Genomic DNA, 24,575 nt, shown 5'->3' on the forward strand with positions numbered 1-24,575 from the left:
GATGTTAGGCTTCAAAGCTTCCTAGCCTCTGATTTCACTAGGATTTTGTACAAGTGGTCAAAGTCTAACTTCAGCAAAACCAAGACTGGAGGCCACTGAAAATTTTAATATCTTGAGGCTGAGGCATGTTGGCCAGACTCACATGGAAAAGTGTGCCTTAATAATTATCCTGTAAGTAAGTAGAAGGCATCAGTTTTCAGGCATACCCTTGACTTCTAGGCAGACCTGTAACTTTCATCTTAGATGTCTGCCCTTGTGGTTTGTTATTTTTCTCTGTAAGAGCACAAATATGCAGCACAGGGCATGAGCTTAACTAAGTCTAAAAGAATTACCACTTATGTATCAGTCTTCATGTTCATTTGTACCGGGCAACTTTTTGACATACACCATTTTTGACTAACAAATGTTTAGGTCATCCAAGTCAGTCTGGAGGAAAGCATCTCAAAATTGCTTCATGTTTTTCAGCGCAATGGTTCATTAGTGAAAGGAGAACCAAACTGAATCAGAGAAGTAAATCATTTTCCTGGCAGTATGTCCTCCTTTAGAAAACAGGTGACCTGATGCCATTTGCTGAAACAAATGAAAGCGTAAGACCGCTAAATTCAGCAATGCGAAAACTGCCTTTAAAATGTACCAATGCAAAAGCAAAATAATACATTCTCAGTTGGCCTGAGGTCACTGAGTTTTTCTGCTAGCCCTAAAATGTAACAAAAGCAGATTTGAATGTACTTGAAAGATGTGCCTGAATCAGAGTTGCTGAGAGCACAAAGAGGATTCAGATCTCAAAAAGGTGGAGTACAAACTATCCTTCCCCTCACACCAGACCATTCTTCTCAAAGTCTCAAAGCATAGAAAACAGCAATTTTAAAGCCTAGATAATTCAAAAGCAGTTTAGCAGATTTTCTCCAACCTTTCCAGAATTTTTTTTTTCCTCTGGGCTGAGACCAACTGTGAGAAAATTCAGCCCAAACGGCAATTTTGGGGGAAAAATTATAACCTGCTGAAAGAGGAGGTTTAGAATGAAAATGCTTTTCAGCCATAACTATTCCACATCAATCTTTAACACTTTAACTAATGCATTATTAAACTACAGTTTATTATATGAATTATGTATATATAATGTATAAATGCATATATTAGTGTATATGTAATGCAGTAGCCAAATATTATGGAAAAAGGTAAGCCTTCTGAATAACAATAAGTGTAAGCAAAATATATGTAGAAACAGAAGAGATATTATACAACTATTAACAAGAACCCATCTTTACAAATGAAAGGCTCTGACATTTGCCCAGACCAAAAATCCAATTTTACAGCACTGGGAGATAAGGAATTAAATAGAGTGCAGATATCATCTAAACTGGTATTAAAAGGTTAGCAGTGCTTAAAATTGATTAGTTACCAAGAACAGACAGCCTACATCGCAGGCTGTGAGAAGAGTGTTGGCCAGATGTTGCTGAAGCTTTAGTTGCCATTTTAACAAACTCTCGGGCTAGGCAAGAGCTTCACAGATTGCAAAGTGGGGAACATAACTCTGTTACAAGGCAGGCATCCCAGCATGTTACACAGCGGCAAAGTTAATAACAGTTGGGGGAAAAAAAAAAAAAACCACATTAAAAACCTTTAAAAAGACTTAGTAGATCACATGGGCTCCATACCTGTGGGAACAAAACCGCCCTGCAATTTAGGAATTAGGAACCCGTTAGTTTGGGGAAGGAAAAGCCATGAATGGATAAGTCCTTTGGAAACTGGAAGATCAGAGAACTAAGAGATATGTCAGAATATAGATGAGTACCATACACCAAATTTCAGATTATGGCAGGTTATGTAAAGATATCCAGGAAAAGATCACACTCTCTCCAAGATCAATCTAAACTACTTACTGCTTTCCTAGCTGTCGTCAAGGCAGGAAAAAAAGAATAAAATAAATTTTTAAAGACAGACAAACAGTTAGCACTGGCATATGGGTGTGTCATTTTCATTGCTGAGAAATGTCACAGATGACAGTAGCAAAAGCAATATGTGACTGCTGACAAAGATGACTTCATTACTAGGATTAATAGCAAAAAAATGAAAAAGGTCAGAAAGGGCTAAGGACTAGTTAGATATTTGGTCAAACATAGTGATGCAAACTCTCCACAAATGCAGATACAGTAAATATATTATAGCAGATAAGTCTATAAGTCTTTTAATGGTAAAATTTTAGTTTTGCCATTATGGATTTGCCATGAAGAAAAGGTGTCGAAACCTTATGAATCATAAGGAAATCTAATGAAGTGTCAAAGCACCTATTTACCTTGAAAATACAAGACATTCTCAAACAAAGGAAAGCAAAAGGAAAGAAAAGAAGTTATTCTGCACCCGTAGAGAAATCAGGCAGCACTTCAGTAATTAATATTTATTACTTATGGCACCTTTCATACATTGAAAATGCTGAACAAATACCAACTGACCTGTACAACACTCCTACAATACGTGATACACATAATCATGGAAATTACAGTAGGGAGCTGGCAATGAAATAAAGTCCTGGAGATCCTCCCTTGTGGGGAAAAGCATTGCACGTGAGATGAGGCTGCCATGTAGGGATTGCATAGCACACCTGAGGACACAGTTTACACCGAAACTGGAGAGACAGAGGAAGAGAGGAAGACAAAAAGGTGGGCAAATCTCCACGGGATATGCAAATGAGATGCTTATAAATGAAAGCAGCAGCAGCCGATTTTGACAGGTGGCTATTTTCAGGTTTGGAGGTAATCACATTCAAGTTGAGCACAACGTCTGCAGGCAAAGCCCCACCGGAAAATGGAAAAAGCTTTTTCCCCCACCAGCACATAGAATTATAAAATGTCCTGAGTTGGAAGGGACCCACGACAATCATCAAGTCCAACTCCTTACTCCACACAAGACAACCTAAAAGTTAAACCTTATATCAAAGAGCGTCCAAACACTTCCTGAACACCAACAGGCTTTGGGCCATGGCCACTTCCCTGAGTAGCTTGTTCCAGTGCTTCACCACCCTCACAGTGAAGAACTTTGTCCTAATAACCAATCTGAACATCCCCTGACGCAGCTCTAGGCCATTCCCTCGCATCCCATCACTGGACACCAGAGAGGAGAGATCAGCACCTCCATCTCCACGCACCCTCATGAGGAATTTGTAGACAGCAATGAGGTCTCCCCTCAGCCTCCTCTTTTCTAAGCTGAACAAACCTAGTATCCTCAGCTGCTCTTCTTACGTCTTGCCCTCTAGTCCTTTCACCATCTTCGTTGCCTCCCCGTGGACACACTCTAATATTTTTATATCCTTCTTACCACACACGGCGCTCAAAGGGAGGCTGCACCAATGCTGGGTAAAGTGGGACAATCACTTCTTTTGACCTGTTAGCTACATTGGGCTTCATGCACCTCAGGTTGGCCCTTTTGGTCACCAAGGCACACTGTTGACTCATATTGAGCTTCCCATCAACCCAAAACCCCAGATCCCTTTCTGCAAGGCTGCACTCCAGCCTCTTGTCCCCCAATCCACACATACATCCAGGATTATACTGTCCCAGGTGCAGAATTTGGCATTTGTCCTGGTTAAACATCATAGGGTTGGTGATTGCTCAGCACTCTAGTCTATCGGGATCTCTATATTAGAGTTCTCTACCCTCAAAGGAATCAACAGCTCCTCCTAATTTAGTATCATCAGGAAACTTAGTGTGGACTCAACTCCTGTGTCCAGCTCATTGATAAAAACACTGAAGAGAACTGGCTCCCGAGGAGCGGATGGTTTTGCTTGTTTCTTTTAATCGGAGCATGGGGTTAAAGCCAGAGACCAAGAATCAGTTCACAGCCTCCACCAGCTAAACTCTCTGCTTGAGACTGATTCATTATAAATCAGCTTTCTTGCAGCTTAGTTTACCCATCTGTAAAACAGGTAATTCTGAGCCAGACCGTCAGCTGTGAGCTGGCACAGATCCACTCGGTTCCCAGTGTCAGAAGGGGACATATTTGGCCAAAATTAAGCATCACATATCCCTGGTGAGGCAGGCAGTGATTTACATCATAACCTGGCTCACTGCATCCATGTCTACATGGACGGGCACAGACATGAGAGGATGCTGCTCTGATCCAGATGTTGCAGAGCTCTTCTTCAGCTGAAGTGGCAATGCAGCTTCCAGAAGGGATCTGTCCTATGCCTGGCATGTGGCTTATGTCTATAGGGCACCCACCCATATAAAAACAATTTTTCTGCACCTCGCAGGTGCAATAAAGTTTTCTTAATCCCAACTAACTGGGCGTCTACTGTTGACAATGAAGTCTGATATGTCCAGGCTGGTCTGTGAAACATTGCTGGTTTCAAAATATTATTTTTATTCTTGTTAGAATAAGCAATTCCCTGCAACACTCTCCCAAACTATGTTTGGGAAGTGAAATGACAAAATCAAACAAGAACAACCTCTTGAAATTCAATTTATGGAGTCAGACAGAAAGTAAATAAGCACACACCTGACAGGAAAGCTTCACTTCACTAATATCAACCGAGCATATGAATTGAACGGGCTTCAGATTTTCTGTCCAATTAACATAACTTCAAAATCTTTCTCTGGTCAAGAGTTTCCAGCCCAGGGTATTCCTTGGCAGAACCTCAAGACATCCTGCTTGAACAGAGAAACAGCAAAAAATGTTTCTCTTATGTGACCTGCTTCCTGGTCTTGACCCAGCATGAAGATCGATGGTTTAGTTGTTTAATTTCCCCGAAGAGTTTTGGCTTTTCCACAAGGTTAAAATATAATATGGATTATATACCTACTACAAGAAGAGCCTAATACACAGTATGCAATATTAATCATAGGTGATGTTTTCAGAATATAAAAATATAATATCCTCAGAAATCATTCCATGTATTTTTAAAAGGACCCGAAGAATTCATGGATGGTAGAAGAGCTCTCTTTAAAAAAGAAAAATCTTACCTGTTACAAGCTGTTGTCCAGCTAGTCCTACTGGAACCATCCCCAGGTTATTCATAGCTGTAGCCCAAGCCGTCGGATCAGTGACTGACATGTTAAGTTGCGTGGTATCTATAGCTATACTTCCCAAACCATCAGCTGCTGCAAGAAAAGAAACACACTGTAAATAGAAAAGTCAACGCGCCAGGATTTTTAACCAAAACCTTCAGTGAAAATGAGATGTCACAACCACTGCTTATTTTGGGTTTGTTCTGTTTCTTAATTATGATTCACCTTTTAGGCCATTGAGAATTGTGCTTGGCATTGGATAGCAAAACATAAAGATGTTGGAAACATTCAGCAGACATAAAATGAAACAAGAGTGATTCAGGCTGGTTATATGGAAAACTTTTTCACCATGAGGGCAGTCAAGCAGTGGAACAGGCTGTGCAGTCGCCACCCTTGGCAGCTTTCAAGACTCAACTTGATAAAGCCCTGAGCAACAGGTCTGACCCTATGGTTGGCCTTGCTTTGAGCAGAAGGTTGGCTTGGAGACCTTCTGAGGCCCCTCCCAACCTGAATGAATTGCCCTGAAATCCTCTGATATAATTTAATTATATATAACCTGTGGCAACTTGTTAGAAAGCTGTGAGAACCAAACACACCCCAAGGAAAGACTTGTTTTCCATAAGGTGCAATTTTTTTTCGGTAAAAGATTTAAGAATATATTAGCCTCTAACTAAAAAAAGGTCAAACCAAATTGATTCACTATAGGAAATACCAAGTTTTGTTTTAAAAACAAAAGAGAATTCTCATTAATATGGTCAAAATAGACTGAGCCCAGGCGTGGATTTTCCTGGTTTGGGGAAGGAACAGTGGGTTGGATAGCTAAGAAATGGTATGTTTCTGATACCGAACCCCTAAACACAAGGTGTGATCACACATTTTTGCTTCCCCCTCCCCGGTCACAGCTGAAATCAGCTCCTTCCAGCTGTTTTCTTACGACCTTTGCAGACCTGAGATATTTACCGGCAGCCATTGCTTTTCCCCGGTTCCTTTTGCTCCTATTAGACTTCTTCAGCTAGGAATAATTAACTACTGTATTAGCAGCATCTTGAGATGGGATATCACTGAACGCAGGGCCCACACACAGCTCATTAGGCTCTGAAAGAGAAAAGACGAAATCAGCTATCAAGTGCTGCAGTCAGAACATCGTTGCAAAACAACAGACCACTTTGGGAATCCACTCGAAGCTCCTGCCCGCTCCCTCTGGATCACCAGCCCCGGCCTCCTTGCACGTGTTTAGCGGCCGTGGTAGAGGCGTTTCAGCGAACGCTCATCCTCGCCTGCTGAACAAACAGTGCCATGTATGAACCTGTCGGACCGCTGAAAAGCCTTTCACAAATTAGGTCTTATCAGTAGCTACGCAGCCTCCTCAGCATGAAGGCATCAGCTGAAAGAACATATTAAGGGATGAATGTGATTTTTTTTTTTTTTTTAAACTGTTAACAATTAACTGATGTTGCAACTTTCAAGGAAATAGTCTCCTGTTCTGAGATGAAAAGTGGAAAAAAAGTACTCCGCAATGATTTACAGAATGGAGCCTGCAGAGACGTGGAAAAGTAAGAAAACCTAACAAAGCTGAGGATGATGCCTGCTCCTTAACTAACACCATATCTTTGGCTTACAAAGGTGAGTTAGCTTGAAGCAAAGGTGGAATATCTTCTTCTAGCTAAACCACGTTGCTTTCATCAGGTATCTGTCAGACCACGAATTTTTTTACATAAGGGTAACTTCTTGCTTTCGCTGTTGTCATTTATGAAGCTCGCCGCGTCAGCGCATCGCTGGTGGGAAAGGAGGCTGGAGGAGCGAATGGGTGAGAGGTGTCACCAAAGGCTGTGAGCTCCCAGCACTCCCAGCAGAGGGAGAAAACGCTGGCGTGAGGATGATCGCAGATACTTACCCATGTTAGTCTTTGTGCATTAGTTACCCGTGACTGGGGGCAAAGGGGGGGCTGCGTTATTTTTTTGGTTGGCCAGTAGCCTGGGGGCTCTGACTTCTCGTGTTTGGTCCTAGTGGCCAACAACTGACCGAGGGTTTGAGGAGGTCATTGATGCTGTGCAGGTGCATCTCGGTGACTTGTTCAGCCCTAAGGTATTTGTGCTGTCTTTAAAAAAGTATTCGAAAGACCTTAGTTAAGAGGTTTCCAACATGCACACCCTAAGAATTCATCTTTAGAAAAGTCACAATTAACGTGATTACACGATATTTTAGCTTAGTACCTCCCACGCTTTTGTTTTTTTCATGCGATGTGCATAAACTACAAGCCAAGAAAGTTTTATATTATAGTTCCCTGACACTGTACAGATCACTTCATAGGAACATGGCCACATCAATAGCTGTAAAAGTGAAGAAAGAGTCAGGATCAGGCAATGCTGCACATTTTTTAGTATGTTGTAATTATCAAATAACCAGTATACTAGGTTAAAAAGCATTTTGTTCAAATCTACAGTGGGTCTATCTAAAAGTCAATATTTATCAACTCTTAATATTTGAATTTGCAATTCCAATTCTTATTTGATCTCCACTATTCATTATACATAACACAAAATAATTTTATGATAAAACTGGCTTTTAAATAACATCTATAAACACCAAACAAACATTGAACGGAAGTCCTCTGCAGGGAATGTGACTAACATAAGGCAAGCCACCCAAGATTTATGTCATGTTTTTAAAAACTGGGTGTCTCCTGTTCAGCTCCTTAAACTTGTACTTAGCTCTTTCCACTCAGGCTGTAAACTTCTGAGCACAAACATCTATTTCAAGCGTAGAGCGGGCTGAATTAATCCTTGTCAATAAGTTATTTCTCACACAGTACAGCCCCCCTCGCTCTTTATGAATCATTCCCAAATCAATTCCAATTCACAAATATATGCTGAATAGCCCAGAGGAGAGTGGTTCACTTCTTCCCGTGATCGGCAGCCTTGCTGCATGGATGTTGGAAGGCAGGTCTGAAAACTAATCGCTATGAAATGCCTCTTTGTACCTCGCCATGCACTAGCTCCTTGTCCCCAAAATGCATCACCCTGACTACTGGGGAGGGAGGAGGTGCTGCCCCGTGGTTTTGGAGCAAAGGCATCTCAGGCAGGTATGGATTACCGGGATAAAGGGTAGAAAATGGGTGTTGGACTGTCTCTTCCACCCCCTCTCCCCATTTTACTGCCTTGAGAAGTGTGTGCCAGGTGACAGAACGAGGTCTGCTGCCGAACTCTACAGGCTCTTCCCCTCAAACCCACATCGCAGGTGTACCAGCTCTGCCAGAAATAGGGACTGGTCCATGAAGAAGCAGACACTAGGCTAGACAAATGCACCTCAGCCTACTGAGAAATAATAGGTGACTTTTTTGGTGTTTGCCTTCTACCAGGTTGTCCACATCTTTCAAATTTTGGTATACTTTCATGAATTAGCCACAAGTATTTGTTAAAGTCCTGGCAGAGGAGGAAGAACATAACACCGCGAATATGAAATAAAGCAGAATCAGGGGGTTAATTGCTGAAACTCCTGTTGTACTATGCCACCAACTCTGCTCAATGTGCCATGAAAGTCCTTGCTCAAAACATACTCTCATAGCCCATGCTGGCTCTGGACAGCTTTGCTTTCTCTCTGGCCATCAAGTCTACTGTTTTATCAGCAGGACCTGGATGTAGCACAGGCTGAACCAGGGGGAAAAAACACAAAAGAGCACACGAGGAGCCTAAAGTGGAACTAGCCCTATCTAACCGAGAACCGCTGCAGGCTATTTTGTCAGTGGAAGAGAGCTGAATAACAAGCATAAATGCACCTGTGAACACTGAATAATTTGCAGCAAGCTGTAGGCAGAACTAATGCCACATCCTGAAGGACACAGCCTGTAGAAACTCTCTCTCTTAAAAAGAAAAATACTAATTGTGAACATCCCTTCTACTGACAACTCACCGGTTACATTAACACAGAGCAACATAACATGGCTAAAATAATCTCACAGGCATTTCACACCTGATTTAGACTCAAACATTAGCTTTTGTTTAAAAACTTCTGAAAATTCGGATGGGGAAGGTTTCATTAATGCTTAAAGTAAAATCAGCTTTGGGCAAATTTCAGCATTTCTCTGCATAGCTCAGACACTGCACTACTATACCCTTCATGACACTGGAAACAAAACAATCCAGGGAAAAAAATAAACCCACTCACTGGGTCATATAAAAACCAAAGTGCTGTGTTTGATGAGAAATACATCTAATAGCAGAGATTCTTGCTTTCTTAAAAATAAAAGGAATCACTGTGATACTGGTTAAGCAGGCAGGAAAGTGTAAGCTTATGCAGGAATCCTGTGTATCCTGAGGAGACATTAATCAACACCGTTTCACTGACATCACACCTTTAGAAAGCATTCCTGATTTATAACTCATTAGTACTCCTCTGGGCATTAATGACCTGAAGATATATGTAAAAGAAATCTGTGTTTATAAACACTTGTGCATGGGAGTAGCTTTACTCCAGGGGAGTAACGTCAGGAGCAAATAAAGCCATAATCCTGATTTACAGGAGAAAATGTGTAAAGTCTTCTGGGCGCTGCTGTTCCTTGAGGTTTGGGAGGGGCGGGGATGTTAATCCAAACTTCCTTATTTGAGAGCTTCAGATTAAAAAAATTTTAATGCCAAACACTTTGTAAAGAGATACCATGTTACACTTTTTGTGGTCTCTCTTTTTGCAGACACAATGCAAGTACCAGTCCTCGGATGGTGGGTTGTTGGAGACATTTAGTCTTTCCTCAGACAGGTTGTCACGAAGATAAAGCACCCTCAAGTCCATACCAATGAGCACTTCTCAGTCATAGCAGTCATAGCAGATTGTACTTAGCACGCATATTTTATACCAGGCAATTAAATGCAGTTACCCAAATGAATACAGAAGTCGGTTATATATTGTGCATCAATTATCACAGGCAATGAATGCCATGAGACAAAGAAATTAACACAACATAAAACTAATTCAATAACACAGCAGATTGCTAAGTTAAAACCCTACCCTTTAGATATCCATAACAGCACAGACAATGAATTACGACACGGAGCGAAGCTGATTAAATGCACCACTCTAACGAGGCTCTGCGGAGCGCCCGGGTCAGCGGCCAGCCCCAGGATGCAAGGAGGAGGTTCTCTGCCCAACTCTGACACCGACCTGCTGGGTGACCTTCAGTCATTTCACCTCTTTGTCTCATTTTAGTGACCACTAAATCCTTCAAGGAAAAGACTGCTGCCATCAACCTTTTGAAACCCGGGACTACGAGTCGCAAAGACGTTAAACGTTATTGGTGATGGTTCTTGAGACAACGCAGATGGGAAGGAGCGATGCGATATCTTGTGAACCGGTACATCTAGGCGAGTTTTCCAATTCTTAAAAGAACGGCATGTGCGAAGGGTTTGTTAGTGTTCACTGTGATTCATAGGACAGCGGTCATTAGGTTGGTCATACTCCACCTGACCTGCCAAAGTACAGGTCATTTACCAGGCTAGCTCCAGCTGTCTTCTAAAATATATCAAGCGTTTCGTACTGGTTCTTCCCAGTGTTCTTCTTTCTCCAGCTGCAGCCAGGACTCCCAGTAAAGAAGGAAGAAAAAGAAAGAAAAGTACAGTTCTGCCAGTCACTACCCATTTCTTTCTGACCATCTTAGGATGAAGAAGAAAGTTGGGAGTAGCAACAAGGAACATGATACTTCTGAGCCGTAGCCATCCTACCTGGAGCACGTGAAAAAAAAGACATATCCAACGTGACTCTGAAGATGGCTTTTATTAGTAAATATTGCATGTGCAGTGTTTCAAGAAGAGGCATTGTCTCATGTTTTTGCATGGTTAGTGGTATGTTAACACCTAGAAAACCTCACCTAAATTCTGAAATTCAAAAGGAATTGAAGGAAAACACACGTTTCTTGCAACAATTTGCAAAAAGAGATTTACTAATTCAATTAAAAAACACATGAGGTACCAGAGCATTTTTGAAAGTGTCTGATTTTCTGGGATGGGACCCTAACTTAGGCATCTAATGTATGCTTCAGCCCCCCACAGCTCTACTGAAGAGAGGCCAGTTGCTTTCACCCTGTTTACCTGGTTTTGTCTGTCACATCTCCCTATTACTGGAGATCTTTGCAAAGCTTGATTCTGCAGGAATTGGCATTTTCCTTAAGAAAACAGCTTCATTAGGCACAAGTCAGTGAAGGTAAGCAGGGTCCTACCCTGAGAGCCTAAATGGGAGCTCTGGTTATCTGCTCACTTACATAATTCTTCTGCTTTTTTGTCTTATGAATGAATTATTATAACACCTTTGCTCATTCTAGATTATGCCATTAAAAAACTACATTGTCATCTTATAAAATCATAACACATATGCTACAGCATTAAGAGATTTCACTTCTCACTATGTATACTGAATATGTAGGTTTTTGCATAGCCACAGATGATCCTTTCCACCAATTTTCACTGAAAAACAGTTAACGAGTAAATCTTGGCTAAACTGATAGGACTAAGACAACTTAGAGAAAAATCACAATATATTTACAGTTTCCCTCTAAATTTAACAAAGCCAATTTGCACAAAACACATTTTCTGGAAGAACTGCTCATTTGAGATGCTGCATTACTTAAATCCTCTGCCCCAGCACTTCTTGAAGATAACACATGGTACACACAAAGGCCAGATTTCCCTCGGAAAGCAGAACACTGGAAGATTTCAACAGGGGGAAAAAAAACCCCAACAAAACAAAGGTCTTCAAGATAAACAGGTGTTCTCTTGCGATGCTCCTTGAAAGGTCACCCAGTAATATTTCATGTTAAATCCTGAACTTCACTGGCATCTCAGAGCAAAGTCTTAACAGGTTACAAATGCGCTTTTTCTTTTGTGTGTATTTTAGCAGCTGCAGTCTGAATATGCTGAAGTCTATAAATAACAGAATCTTGAGGCACATTAAGCAAAGCATTATAGAAGCCCAGCTTAGTTATTGAAAAAGCATATGCAGTTCCAAAATCATCTGGAAGGGAAAAAATAAAAGAGCAACTTTGCAGGCTAGCAATGCAGCACAGCCTTGATAAAAACAGGTCTGATTATTCCTTGAACACAAAATGCTGTTGTGAATTGATGACTGTGTCTCTGTTTTTCACTTTGCCAAGACGGCTTGCAATTGTGAATCACTTGCTTCCCATTTAAGAGGGCAGTGGCTTACTGCCTAAATTAGGACAATCCTCCCTTCAAATTTCTGCATTTTAAGAATTTATCTTTGAGAAGAAAAAAAATATTCTGAAATCTTGTAATTACTTACAGCAGTATTTTAGACAAGTAGGCCTTGTATCACACTGTTTTCTACAGGCTGCTGACAGCTTTAGAAACGTGACATCCCACACCTCTGTATTTCAGATAACAGAGAAAGCACTCAAAGCAGGTCTTGAGCAAACAGACTTCAGCAACTTTTATCAGAAGGCTGAATACTGAAGTGAGAGGTGCTGGAATGCCTCCTTGATGCCATCAGGTACCCGGGCCAGTCATTCTAAGTGGGCTATACATGCTATTTCTTATCTAGCTGGGCTTGAGAGAACACCTACATAAATGCATTGCACTTACCAAATATCTTCTCCCACTCCACCGTACAACGTCCTTACCTCATGTTTACTAGAGCTGCCTCAAGCAGCTGCAATACAAAGGGTTGTTTGCTTGGGGTTTTGGGGTTTTTTTAAGGAAAACAAATGAAGAAAAAAAGGAAAAAAAAAGACCAAAGCAACCTGGGACACGCTTCCAGAAAAAGCATTTTAGCTTCCTGGCTAACCTAAAGTGAAATCACTCCCATGCCACCTCCTGAAAAAGTGAACAGCTTGACGGGCAAGCCCTGTCTGTGGCAGAGCCCTGGGGACAGTATCATACAGTCCATCAGAGGCAGGGGAGCCTCGTTATTGAATTTCCAAATGAACACAGACTGCTCTCTTCTAGCCCCAGAAGACCAGGAGACAGTTGAGTTTCACATGGCAACATTATGTATGGAAAATCTATTTTAAGTAACTTTTTAGAAGTTTCTAAAATGCATTCATTATCATTTTTCTTCTCCTTCAAAGCCTGTATAATTGAAGTCCTGGAGTTAAAGCAGCCTGTCTTTTCAGGCAGAGATTCATGGGGAAAAAAAAAAATCCTTGTCAATCAAACTATTTTCATATTTTTAAACCACACTTTTATCATTGGACCAAATTGTGACAAGAGGTGACATCTAAGTGTCCTTGGTTAAGTGCCTGAGTGATCTGCAGAGCACTTTTTTGCAGAGTACTGAAGCGATCTAAAGCCATATTGATCAAAATTTTATGCAAGACCATCAAGTATTCTCTCAGTGATGGCTGCTAAGTGAAACTCTGGAAAAGAGGTTTAGGCTTGTTTTGTTTGTTTTAATTCAAGGTTTCTGGTAATAAATTCTGCTTACGAGAAAAACCCAGTATCTCTTCTGTCGACTTACATCTGTCCTCACTCCGAAAGCTGCCATCCCCTCTTAGCACATCACACTCAGGATCTTTTCTCCAGCTACAAGCTCTAAATAGGTAGTGAGCTCCCTGGTCTCATTTATCTTGTATTTTTTTCCATTCCTCTTAGTATATCTCCTGTTCTTCTCCATTTACCTCACAATACTCTTCCTTGGCTTTCTTCGTATTTTTTCGCTTCCATCCATTGACTCCACGCTTCCCCCTACAACGGAGGCACATTTCTTGCCTTAGTCTGCCATGGGCCATTCCCTCATCCAAATATCTCTTCACAGCCAAGACAGTATCGTTTGTTATACTGTGCTGTTTTATTAGGGGAGGGAGGGATTCATCTCACCTAACCTCCGCCAACGCAGACGTCTACGCTTGAGCTTTTCTGCCGCCCTTGTTGCCAATGGGGAGAACCAGATACTTCTGACAGCCTGTTTCAGACCCCTTCCCTCACCTTGGAGGTTCACTTCTCACTTCTCTGGCAAGGAATCTACACTGCAGGTTTGGATAGCAACATCTGCTTTGTCAGACGCCCGTGGCATGAGATGAGCTGGAATGAGCGAATTGTGCCTCAGGAGCCCAACCACCGCTCAGGTATCTGCATCCCATATGAATCCCAGCAAGACGCTCGGTCCCGAGGGACTCGGCTCCCACTCCTGTCCTTTGCCTGCCTGATAACTCCAGCCCAGCAAACCCCATGAGAACAGAAATCATGAGTCAGTTTGCAATAACTCATGAGAATGTCCCCAAATATAGATACATATGGATATTTAGAGAGAGGTGGTTTGCTTTCTCTTTTTTTTTTTCTTGCCCATCCCCAGTGAATATGCCAACATATGACTATTAGTGTTTGACAACGGGAGCTGCCCACTCAAACGCATTTCCTACAACTGTGATGCCCTACATCTGCCTGTTCTCTGGAGAGAGAATTCATCCCGGACCTTTTCTTCCTACTTCCAAATGAATCCCACCTCCTCAGCCCCATTTCTTTACCAGACACTTAACTCCCTTGCTCCTTGCAGCTCCCACTTTAAAGGTCAGTGTAGACCCCTCTCAGCTACCACAGTCCTCTACTTCTGCCCATCAGCCTTGCCCAGCCTGGTACTGGTTTTCTTTATCCTTCATGCCATGCTTGGGGGCAGCATCTTATTTTGATTAGGAAGCGAGGACAGCTACAGGGAGTTTCCCTGCTGTCCTTTCCCTTTTCCCAAGTTGTTTGCTGTGGGTAAATGAGGGGAACAAAGAAGATTTCCCACCTCCCACAGGACGGAGCAGAGCTTCCAGGCTCTTTGTGCTCCGTCATACCCATTAGATTTCAGCAGAGGCTGAATTAAGTCGCTAAGCAGGGCCAGGAATTGTGTCTGTTTTCTGAACAGTTGTCTATGGGATCACAAACAAGTTACTGTACGGCGGCAAATTTAGGAATATCACATACTCTGTGGGTGTGGTCTTCTTCACAGGACACTTGGACACCTTCCTTCTCTTCCACTGAGGGAGAAGCAATGCTGGATTTAACACAAGGTCAGATCAGGAGAATAGCAGTTACTGCGCATCAACTATGATTGGGCAACAAAAATTATTTCAAGGCTTCTCCCTTGTAACTAGCTGTCAGGGGGTGAGGGCAGAGGAGGTTTGAGCTGCAGATCATGGTGAATATAATGATGCTAAAAACACTCCCTCCCTCCAGGTGGTCCTGCTGTACCTTTACCCAGCCAACAACCCTTCCACTCCCCCTTCCCTGAAACACTTTCTTGTACGTGCATTTGCTTTCTCCAATTTCAATTCTCATTCTTCAGGGCAGGAAATCACATGGATTTTCCCTCAGGCAGAACTAAAACCTACTCGAGACCCGGCACTCCTCGTGCTGTAATTGGACTGATGCTGGATTTAGCCAGGACCCCCCCGGGCAGGGATGTCACTGAGCCAGCGATGCTCTGAGATCCAGGGGCAAGGCCACCCTCCTGCCAAGCTTCTGCATAGCACCTCGCGCAGCCAGGCTTTCGTCCCTTTGGAGACTAAGACGCTACTGCGATGGGAAATCAGGAACACTGATGATGATAGCATCCCCCTCTCTCCTCAGGCAGGCCCTCCACCCCTTTCATGTAGTTAATAATCCTTTCACCCACCATTTTCCAAAGTGGTGTAGGTTTGTTTGTCTTATTTGAATTATAAGCTCTTCAGGGCAGAGAATTTGCCTTTATCTATGTTGGTAAAGTTCAATGTAAATTTACTGCACTGTATAAATATTTTCTAATAACAAGGGCAATAAGAGAATAATGTATTTACTTTACTGTAATACAGTATTTCCAGGCTTCAAGATACAATCAGAAACAACCCAAAGTCAACAACAAGACCAGAAGATTTGCAGAACCTTTAACTGTGAAGCGGAAGCTGTGAAGTCACTGTGCAAAACTTTGGTAAATTAGTTACTTATATTCATAAACAGCAGTTGTTACTGCAGTAAAAATCCTTGCAAATTGGCCCTCTGGAAAATATAAAGCAGAACGTAACCAGTGTAAACCAGCAGAGCACTGCTTTACATTTGTAGTATAAGGGTCACAAATGGCCTTCTAGTTACTTTTTAAACAAATGCAATGTTAATACTTTCGCTGCAACATTATGAATAAAGCATTTGGCCTGTAGCTATGAATATGGTAACTGATGGCTTTTGACTTGTTTGTTTATATTGTCATCCGGCAAACTTCTGTACCACGCTCCCCTGGGACTAAATCTTGACTTCACCCCTTGCCTGTGCAGAGGACGTAGCCCACGTAGAGGGCACTGGGCTGCAGCGGTTTCCCTCAGCTCGCCCCGACGGAATTCGACGGCCACGGCTCGGTACCTTCCCTGCATCAGCACGGGGCTTTTCTGGCACCCAGGAGGGAGAATGGGGTCCAGGGTCAGCGTCTGTGCCTCCGCGGCACCATCTCTGCTCACGTTGTTAGTGGTTTCTTTGCTCTTTTAAGCTCCAAGGTATCGAATGAATCAAAATATTTGTGATGAGGCAAGGGACTAAACTGACAGGAGTATGAACTGCCCTTGTTTATCCAGGTAATACTACAGGAGGTGCAATGCAGATACATGTAGAGAACAAAGCCCTGTCCTTTGAATTTACAGTCTGAATATAAAACGTTTTGTGAGACCGGTGTATTTCTGTCTAAAATACATGGTTAAATTTAAGAGTGCCCAGGTGACACTAGTGGCCTGTGATATATAACTGGTCAGGTTAAATGACCTCTATGTACCTTCTCGCCTGAAGCTCAGAGCAACAGCAAGTGGAGCAGTTTGAATGGGTCCCATTTATTGTTCTTCTAATTGCCTGCTAATATTTCTTTCAGTAGGAGAGAATAATAGGCCCCTTCTATGTCTAAATGTCTTCTAAACTATCCAAAATAGCAGTTCAGCTAAAACAAATAAGGGGTCTTCAGTTCTCTACAAATGGAAAAGCGACTGGCCGGGGAACCAGGAGATTCCTGTTCCTCCTATAGCCCTGCAATAGACCTTGAGCAAGTAATTTAAACTGTCTATGCCTTGATCCCCCACCCATGAAATGGTGTGATAATACTTTCTTTATCCCACACTTTATTAATCTTGCCTAGTCCGGCTGTTCTCTGCTTATGGGCTATGTCCAGCATCACAGGACCATGACCTGGCCCTGCAGATAACACAGGATTGCATTAGGTCGAGGAATATTTTTTTTTTCCTAGCAAAAATCAAAACCAAAGCAGAGTAGAACAAACAAAAAAAAGACAATCATCATAATTTCTTACGGAATCGTTGTCTATCTGAATGTGGAGAAAATAACAAGTTTCCTTTAAAAGGACTCGCAATGAAATTCACACTGTGTCAGGTGTAAATTACAGCCTGTATCTCATCTTGTTCTATCTACAGTTCCTTTCTTAGTCATGCATAGCAGCAGTGTACAAAAATATTTCCTGCATGTGATCAAGCGAGTATGGGCACATAAGCTGCAAACAAAATATGAGACTTTAAAAAAAATGTTTACTGGTATCTTAAAAGAAAACTAAAAGTTTGTAATCATGCCATTTCTCAGTCAGATAACTGATTTACTTGGAAACACAATTGTGCCTGGAAACACAATTCAAATAAACCTATGAAATATTTTCTGTAGGAAGTTACAGGGAACTGAGGTAGCTAAAAATAAATGACAAAAAAAAAAAATTATCCCAGGAACATGATTATATTGTGCAATCACAGGTATAGTAGATCACTTAAATTAACACCTGATCATAATAGAGCTGCTCAGTGGAATAGCATGGGAGATATGCTTTTCATCTTTTTTTCCCCAGTGTTTTACACAAGACCTTCTGTTTGCATATGCTTTATGACATCTAATAGATTACTTCAGGCAAATATCTACACACCATACCAAACACTGCAGAAACCCAGTTTCATCTCTGCTCATCTTTGAAACAGCAAACTCCTCCCCAGGTCCCACGGGTTGGTGACACTGCAAAGTGCATCACTGGCACATGGTGAAGGATCACCAAGTTTGGGAGGAGTTGCCACATGGAGTTGTAGCACATTGTTGTGTTAGTCTGTATTTCAGGGTACAAACAAGATTTCAGCCTTGGTAGAAATTCATTGGTGTTAATCTTCTTTAGGACAACTGTGGCTAGGGGCAAGGGAGCAGCATATTCAGTTTAATTATATGGCCAGAAATGCTTGAGCTAGGAAATTCTCTCTTTTAAGTTGGCAATTTCCTTTCATTCAGGAATAGTTTAAAAAGTCTTAATTGGTACGCTATCTATACAAAGTCTATACCTAAGCTTCACTACCGATTAGCTCTCCAAATTCTTATCAGTTGGTGAAGACTTGATATGTGCCACAGTTCGGATGCGAAGCAATAATTTTCTAGATGATAATCAAACCCCTTTGTTGGGCACTCAAGTTTAAAATTCGCTTGTTCGAATAACGCATGAATAAAACAGCTTCATATGGTTTCTCAGTGAATGGAAAGAGCTGCCATACCTGCTACAAATGGCTACAGAACCTCTGAAGAACCTGTAGACAAGGTACCAGATTTTCCTGTCATCTCCGGCACAGTTTTTGTGCTTTCCAGGACAAGGCAATCAAGCTTTGACCGTTAGCTTCCTAGTAATCAATACCTGGGCCAGCAAATTCAGCTTACTTGTGGTCCACACATGTTTCTAAGAGGGCTTTAATGGTGGAAAGATTCATGCTCCACCTCATCTCAGTGGTACTAAGATTCACGTATGCAGATCCATCACTGAGAATGGCCTGGCCTCTGTTATCATTAATTGAAGCATATTAAGAGACTTGGCGGAAAAAAAATACCCAAATTTGAAATGTCAAGAGACAGATCCATCTAGTTTCACATCCTGTTGTTATAATATACCTTAATTACAGTTAATTAGGAGATATTGTTCCTGGTGGAAGAGCATCTGACACAGTTTTTGCGGGTGATTAAACATAGAACAGAATCTGATGCATTCGTTGAATGCAGGATCCGTTTATTCCGATGGTACAACTCTATCTAGAGTATCATTCCTATTACACAGCAAAACAAAAGAAAGTCACAGGCCCAAAATATTTCCCTTGCTTCATGATGCTTTAATATTCCCTGCTGTCTTCTTAATTTTTCTGCTGCTGGCCCCTTGGGACTCTAGCAGATGATCCAGCGCCCACTGAATTTAATCAGAGGCTTCTCAGTTGGCTTCAGCTGAGCCACATCAGATCCTAAACGAACAGCAGAGAGAGGAAAAGGCTGAGGGAAAACAAGTGCTACAGGGATTGACTTCTGTGGAAAAACAATGCAGTCGGACACAATGTCAATGAGGGCTTCGATACCCTTTGTGAAAGAGTAATCTTTGATTTATTGGAGGAGTGCTATTAGCTGGAATCCTTTACTCATACAGTAGAAAATACAAAAAGTGGAAACCCAGACTGGAGCCGTGAGCCCAGCTTCTGCTGGTGTCAATAAGGTTTGCTCACACTCATTGATCTGTGGCTGTACATGACCCTGAAATATGTTTCGCTGGGCTGCCTGAGATCATTGCTCATGCTTAGAATAGAAATGGCAGGATTGGTTTTATCACTGGAAAGTAAGCAGTGCATGTCTTCTGCCTGAAAAGTAACCAAATTAACATTTGTGAAGTAATCCTTTTTCTCAGTTAAAAAAAAAAAAAAAAAAAAAAAGTAGCATTATTGGCTAGGTTACTTCTACTAGAAAAGGTCTTGTTTTTTACAAACTCTATGCACACTGGTTTCCTAAACGCTCATTTACTCTGAACTGCAACAATTGCGATAAATCATTTGCTGTTTACTCTTTAGTGCAACTACATGCTTTGGGCAAAGATTTTTTAATTATTATTTATTTATTTTTAAAAGCAAACCCACTCTTTTAACACATTTTTCCATTCCCAGTGATGATTTTATCTTTGATATGTGATCCAGCTATTTAACTACCTCTCACCACTTCTCCCATGAATTGTTTATACAGCAACTTGGCAGCATAATTTGCATATCACAGGAAAGATCCCATTACATGTTCCCAGAAGTGCGGTTTCACCAGCTTTATCACTTTCTGCCACCTATGCATATCCCCGAAGCAGAGTGTCTGGTTAATCCAGAAAGGCACTTCTTGGCTGCCAATAGTAATTAAACATTAATGGTGCTGTTACAAAATTTTCAGTCACTCAAAACTTATCTTCCCATTGTCTTCAATAAATATAATACCTAAAAAAGATATTTATCTTTTCGTACAGATTTTCCTGCTGCAGGAAGATCACAGAGCGCTACCTTTACTGTATTCTGTTCAGCTGTTGCAGACTTGACCTAAAATAATTAGACAAGGAACAAATGCACAAAGACAGAAAAGTTGAAAAGAAGGGAAACGTGCTTTGAAGCTGAGTAACTCGAGGTACCACAGAAGAGCCGGAGAAGACTTGGGGCTGGACACAGTATTTGCTCTCCCAACTCTTATTTGGTGACCGAAGGGCACAATGCCTCTAACTGCAGGTTTCTTGGTGATGAAAAGCCCATGTTTGGGTGTATTCCAGATTATTCTTCACCCATTGTATGAAACATAAAAAAAATGACAGCAGCATAACTTTCACTGGGAGGAAGACTTACTCCCAGAGCACTCCAGCAACATCAAAGCGTACAACCAGTGGGGATCAGGGGACAGAAATTAAAGGGAAGCCAGATCCACACCACAGTCAAACGCCAAGGAATTTCCTTGCACAAAGCATTGCTGCCTCCAGATGTTTTCCCAATAAGCAGACAAACAGTCCTGTGCCTTCAAATAGAGTCGTCTAGCATACATTTGGGGGGAACAAACATTGCAGGAACCAAATCTTGCCACCTTTGTCCCTGTGCAAATCCACCCTGCGGTGAAAGACTACGCACATGAAATTTCAGAAATGCAAACTCAGTTTGGGTGAAATTTGGAGTCTGAGACCTAAAGTAGACTTTTTAACAGAAACAGCCTTCTCAGAAAGTACCCCAGGCCACCACAGTAACACCCCTCAATTGCAGACAGTGCAATAGCCACCCCAGCACCTTTCTTTCTAGCAAGACGCCAAACCCACAAAATCCCTAATACCATAGAAAGTTGCAAGAGAGAGAAAGGGTTGATTCACTGACAAAACTAAGGGGTTATTGAGTCAGTAGCCTTTGAGTCACAAAGTCAACCTCAGTGAACAGTGATCGAAACTTGTTATCCTCCCATAGCCCGAGAGCGCGTTATATAGTGCAACAGCCAGCAGTCACAGTGACAGAGCAAAAGGCAGATTAAGCACAGCTGTCCCCTCAAGTCCAGGGATAGCCTGGTGGGCAGGAAGGAAAATCTGAGCTGTTCCTGCCTGTTTAAAAGACAGCACTTAGTTTTCGAGCCTGTCAGCATGATCCTTTTTGAACACATTGTGTTTACTGACATGCCACCCTGACATTTTGGTTTAGTAGTAAAAAAAAGAAAAAACAAGACGTAAGGTTATAAAATCAAATATGATGTTTTCTGCATGTTAAAAGAAGTATTGCTCCCACAGAGACCTGGAAGCTCAAACCGCTGCAGCGCTGTGCCAGTACATGAAAACCAAAAAATGGAACTGACCTGGGTTTCACGGTTCAAGCGTGCCGTGGCAGGGATCCTGGCACTACTTCCAAATTCAACACTCCAATAAACACAGTTGTAGTTTCTTGAAGTGGATGCTTTTAATGCAATCTGAAAAGGGTGAGAGAAAGGGCATACTCCTGATGCCTATATTTCTTAGGTAGAAATAATTCTGCCTGGAGAAGCCCGTCTCGTGACTGTTTGCTATTAAGACCGTACGGGAGAGAGGGAGCGTCTTTGAGTTCACATACTTAACGCTCAGTGGTGTGTCTGCGGAGTGGCAGGAAATAAACAACAGCGAGGAGGGGTTAACCAGAGACCTGCTGGCTAAAATCTGTACGCCTGGGAACGGGAGGGAGAGGGCTGTAAGGTCAGATATAGTTTAATTGTTTCTAATAAGGGGATCGGCCACAGAGCTACCAGGCACAAAGACGCCTAGCACAAACTCTACCCACTTTCCATCTCCCCCCTAAACCCAAACCAGTAGTTGTGCATGTCACATCAGTCTTTCTGAACGGATCTAGAATCTCCTTCTAGCCCCCAAATAGAGCATCACTGCAAAGCACCTGTACAGTAAGCAGAAAGAGAGGACAGAGAGATTAAATACACCACCTATGCATGGATCTCCATCAGAATACTTAAAACCCATCAATCTCACCCCAAGATGTATTCTCCACCTTATTTCCTAAAACAGCTGCGTGCCTCCTGGAGAAATGCCACCACTCTGCCATAATTGCATTAAGGGGACATCCATGCAGAAGGTCAGATGCAAGTAATAATGTCTCTGAGCTTGATATGAGATGGTAGAAATCCCTTTTCTTGGAGTCTTCCTACCAAAATTTCACCACTGCTCCACTAGATTTCTCCTTTCATCACAACTGATGCAGCAGGCAGGAAAGAAGTTACCATCAGCCGCGGATGCGGGCATTGGTCTAGAGTTGGGCACGGAGCACAGCACGAGTCAGAAAGCCCAGACGTGGGGAGAGCTTGAGAGGAGGAGGGAGGGCAGCTGCCCATTACGCTCGGAAATGTGCAGAGGAAGAATGAGCAAAGCTATACGTTAGAAGAGCTTGTTCAGCTGCAAGATGTAAAGGATACAGCAGACATATTCCAGAAGATCTGTCACGAGCACTGACATTGGCAGAAATGGGATGCGGTTGAAGACATTTTGCTAACAATCTTCCCGGTAACTTTTCTCTGAGAAAGACCTGGGGTACTGACCCCTGTCCAAAAAACCCCCCCGATTCTATAACAGAATTACTGGACAATGGTATTGAGGAAACACCCATCATAATGGAGAAACATACTGTAAAGCATAATGTAGTACTGTGGTTGCATATATTTTTTTGTGTACAGAGTATTGATAGATGCTAACTCGAGCAATTTCATATCTCTAGGTATTTATTCTATGCTTGTAAAATGAAATGGCATTTTTCATCCCATCTTGACTGGAAGAGAGAATACATTTAGGTTATAAATTGTTTAGAATTACTTGTTAATGCTATTGGCTTTTCTGTATCTGTTTGTAGGAGGGACAGGAGGGAGATGGATAATGCTTTACACATAAAATCATAGAGGAGAAAATCAGAAAGCAAGCTTTGTTTTCAACATGTTTAAACTGTTCAAATGGCAGGAATCGGTTGCCTTGGAAGCAGATCTGCAGCTGAATGAAACCTTTCACCTGTCCAACATATGAAATATTTATTATCTGAGGGTGACTAGAGATTCAATAAAGCCAGACATTCAATGCAGAAAGCAGACCCTGGCTCATCACCTCCATGAATTTCACAGGTCCTGTGGCAGCCAGATTAGATTTTGCCACAGAGAGAGGGAAGTGGGCTCAATTGCAGTATTGGGTGTAAGGAGAAATAAAACAAGAGGAAAGCAACATCTTAACTTTATATTCAATTTAACCAGGTTGGTGAAGCAAAATGCTGATGCTCCTCCTATATTGTGTTTAGTAAGGCTGGAAAATGTTATTCTTTCCAATTAGAGAGAAGAGCCCACTCTCTCTTTAGATAATTACTTTTCCAATAAATTATTCTTGGCCACTTGTTTCCCCATAAAAATTGCCCAGTGTTTTTGTCTCATAGGAATTGTTTGTGGGGTTCCCCCCCCCCCCCGCCCCTTCTCTTTTGTGTGGGTTGGAATTAATTTATTATAGGGCTGAAACTTGGCAGAGATCCAGACCCAACAATCTGAAAAATGTTCATACTAAAATTCAGTGATGGGTTTCCTTGTTTATTTTATCTCAGAGCCTCCCTGAGAATTCAGTCCTTCAAAATGGAGCACAGTTGATGCACAAGTGGGCATGTAATCCAGTTTGCTTTGTTTTTCAGGAAAAAGACTTTAGACATTTCTGTTGCTGCAGACACAATCCTGAATATGAACAAAAGCCAGAGCCATTATTTAAGAAAGTGATATTTTTGCATAGCTGCTTTCAGCAGTGAATCACACTTTGAAAGAACCTTGACATTTTTGCCCTTTATCACATTCATTCTTCTCTCAGAAAATCTGGATTTCCAAGGCCTTTGGCATCCTTACTATGGCTAAACAGCTTTAATGTCTGCATTCAAGAGGTGTTGAAACTGTCTAATGAAGGTAACAGGTAAAAATAAAGATTAGAGTCCATTTTCCTCATATCCTAAATTGTACCACAATAAAGTATGATATTTCTGCTAAATCTCTGTGTGTGTGAAGGGACTGAAAAGTTGTAGAGAGTTAACACGCACCACCAAAATATCACGCCACTTTTGTTATCACACTCCACTTGGCAATTGCATGAAGGTTTTAGCAGTAAATATTGGATCAGATGACATAATTTCAAGTCAGGGTTGCAGGCTCTTGGGTGCTGCACAGAACTGATCCTGCCCTGACAATTAAGATGGAAGTGAGGTATGAACGAGATGGGGAGGTGAGGACGGGAGGAAGAAGAGCGCAAGAAAAGAGACAATTCGGTATCTGAACGATGCCATTGCACAAAACGGGTCACCGCGGTTCGAAACCG

At 41.9% G+C, this 24,575-nt stretch overlaps 1 protein-coding gene across 13 annotated transcripts in view; it reads right to left on the reverse strand.

Moving 5' to 3' along the window:
• Positions 1-24,575, reverse strand: part of ENOX1 (ecto-NOX disulfide-thiol exchanger 1) — a 358,275-nt gene that overhangs the window by 130,424 nt on the left and 203,276 nt on the right. For 12 of the 13 annotated variants that reach the window (XM_075046158.1, XM_075046156.1, XM_075046146.1 and 9 more), the window contains 2 exons: positions 5,964-6,098; positions 4,959-5,096 (listed from right to left, as the gene is read on the reverse strand). In XM_075046158.1, coding sequence (XP_074902259.1) covers positions 4,959-5,096; positions 5,964-5,973 — 148 coding nt within the window. In that variant the 5' untranslated portion in view covers positions 5,974-6,098. The remainder of the gene's footprint in view (positions 1-4,958; positions 5,097-5,963; positions 6,099-24,575) is intronic. The other variant, XM_075046155.1, reaches the window with a different exon arrangement.

This window comes from Buteo buteo, chromosome 14 (genome assembly GCF_964188355.1).
Source record: "Buteo buteo chromosome 14, bButBut1.hap1.1, whole genome shotgun sequence".
NCBI lineage: Eukaryota > Metazoa > Chordata > Aves > Accipitriformes > Accipitridae > Buteo > Buteo buteo.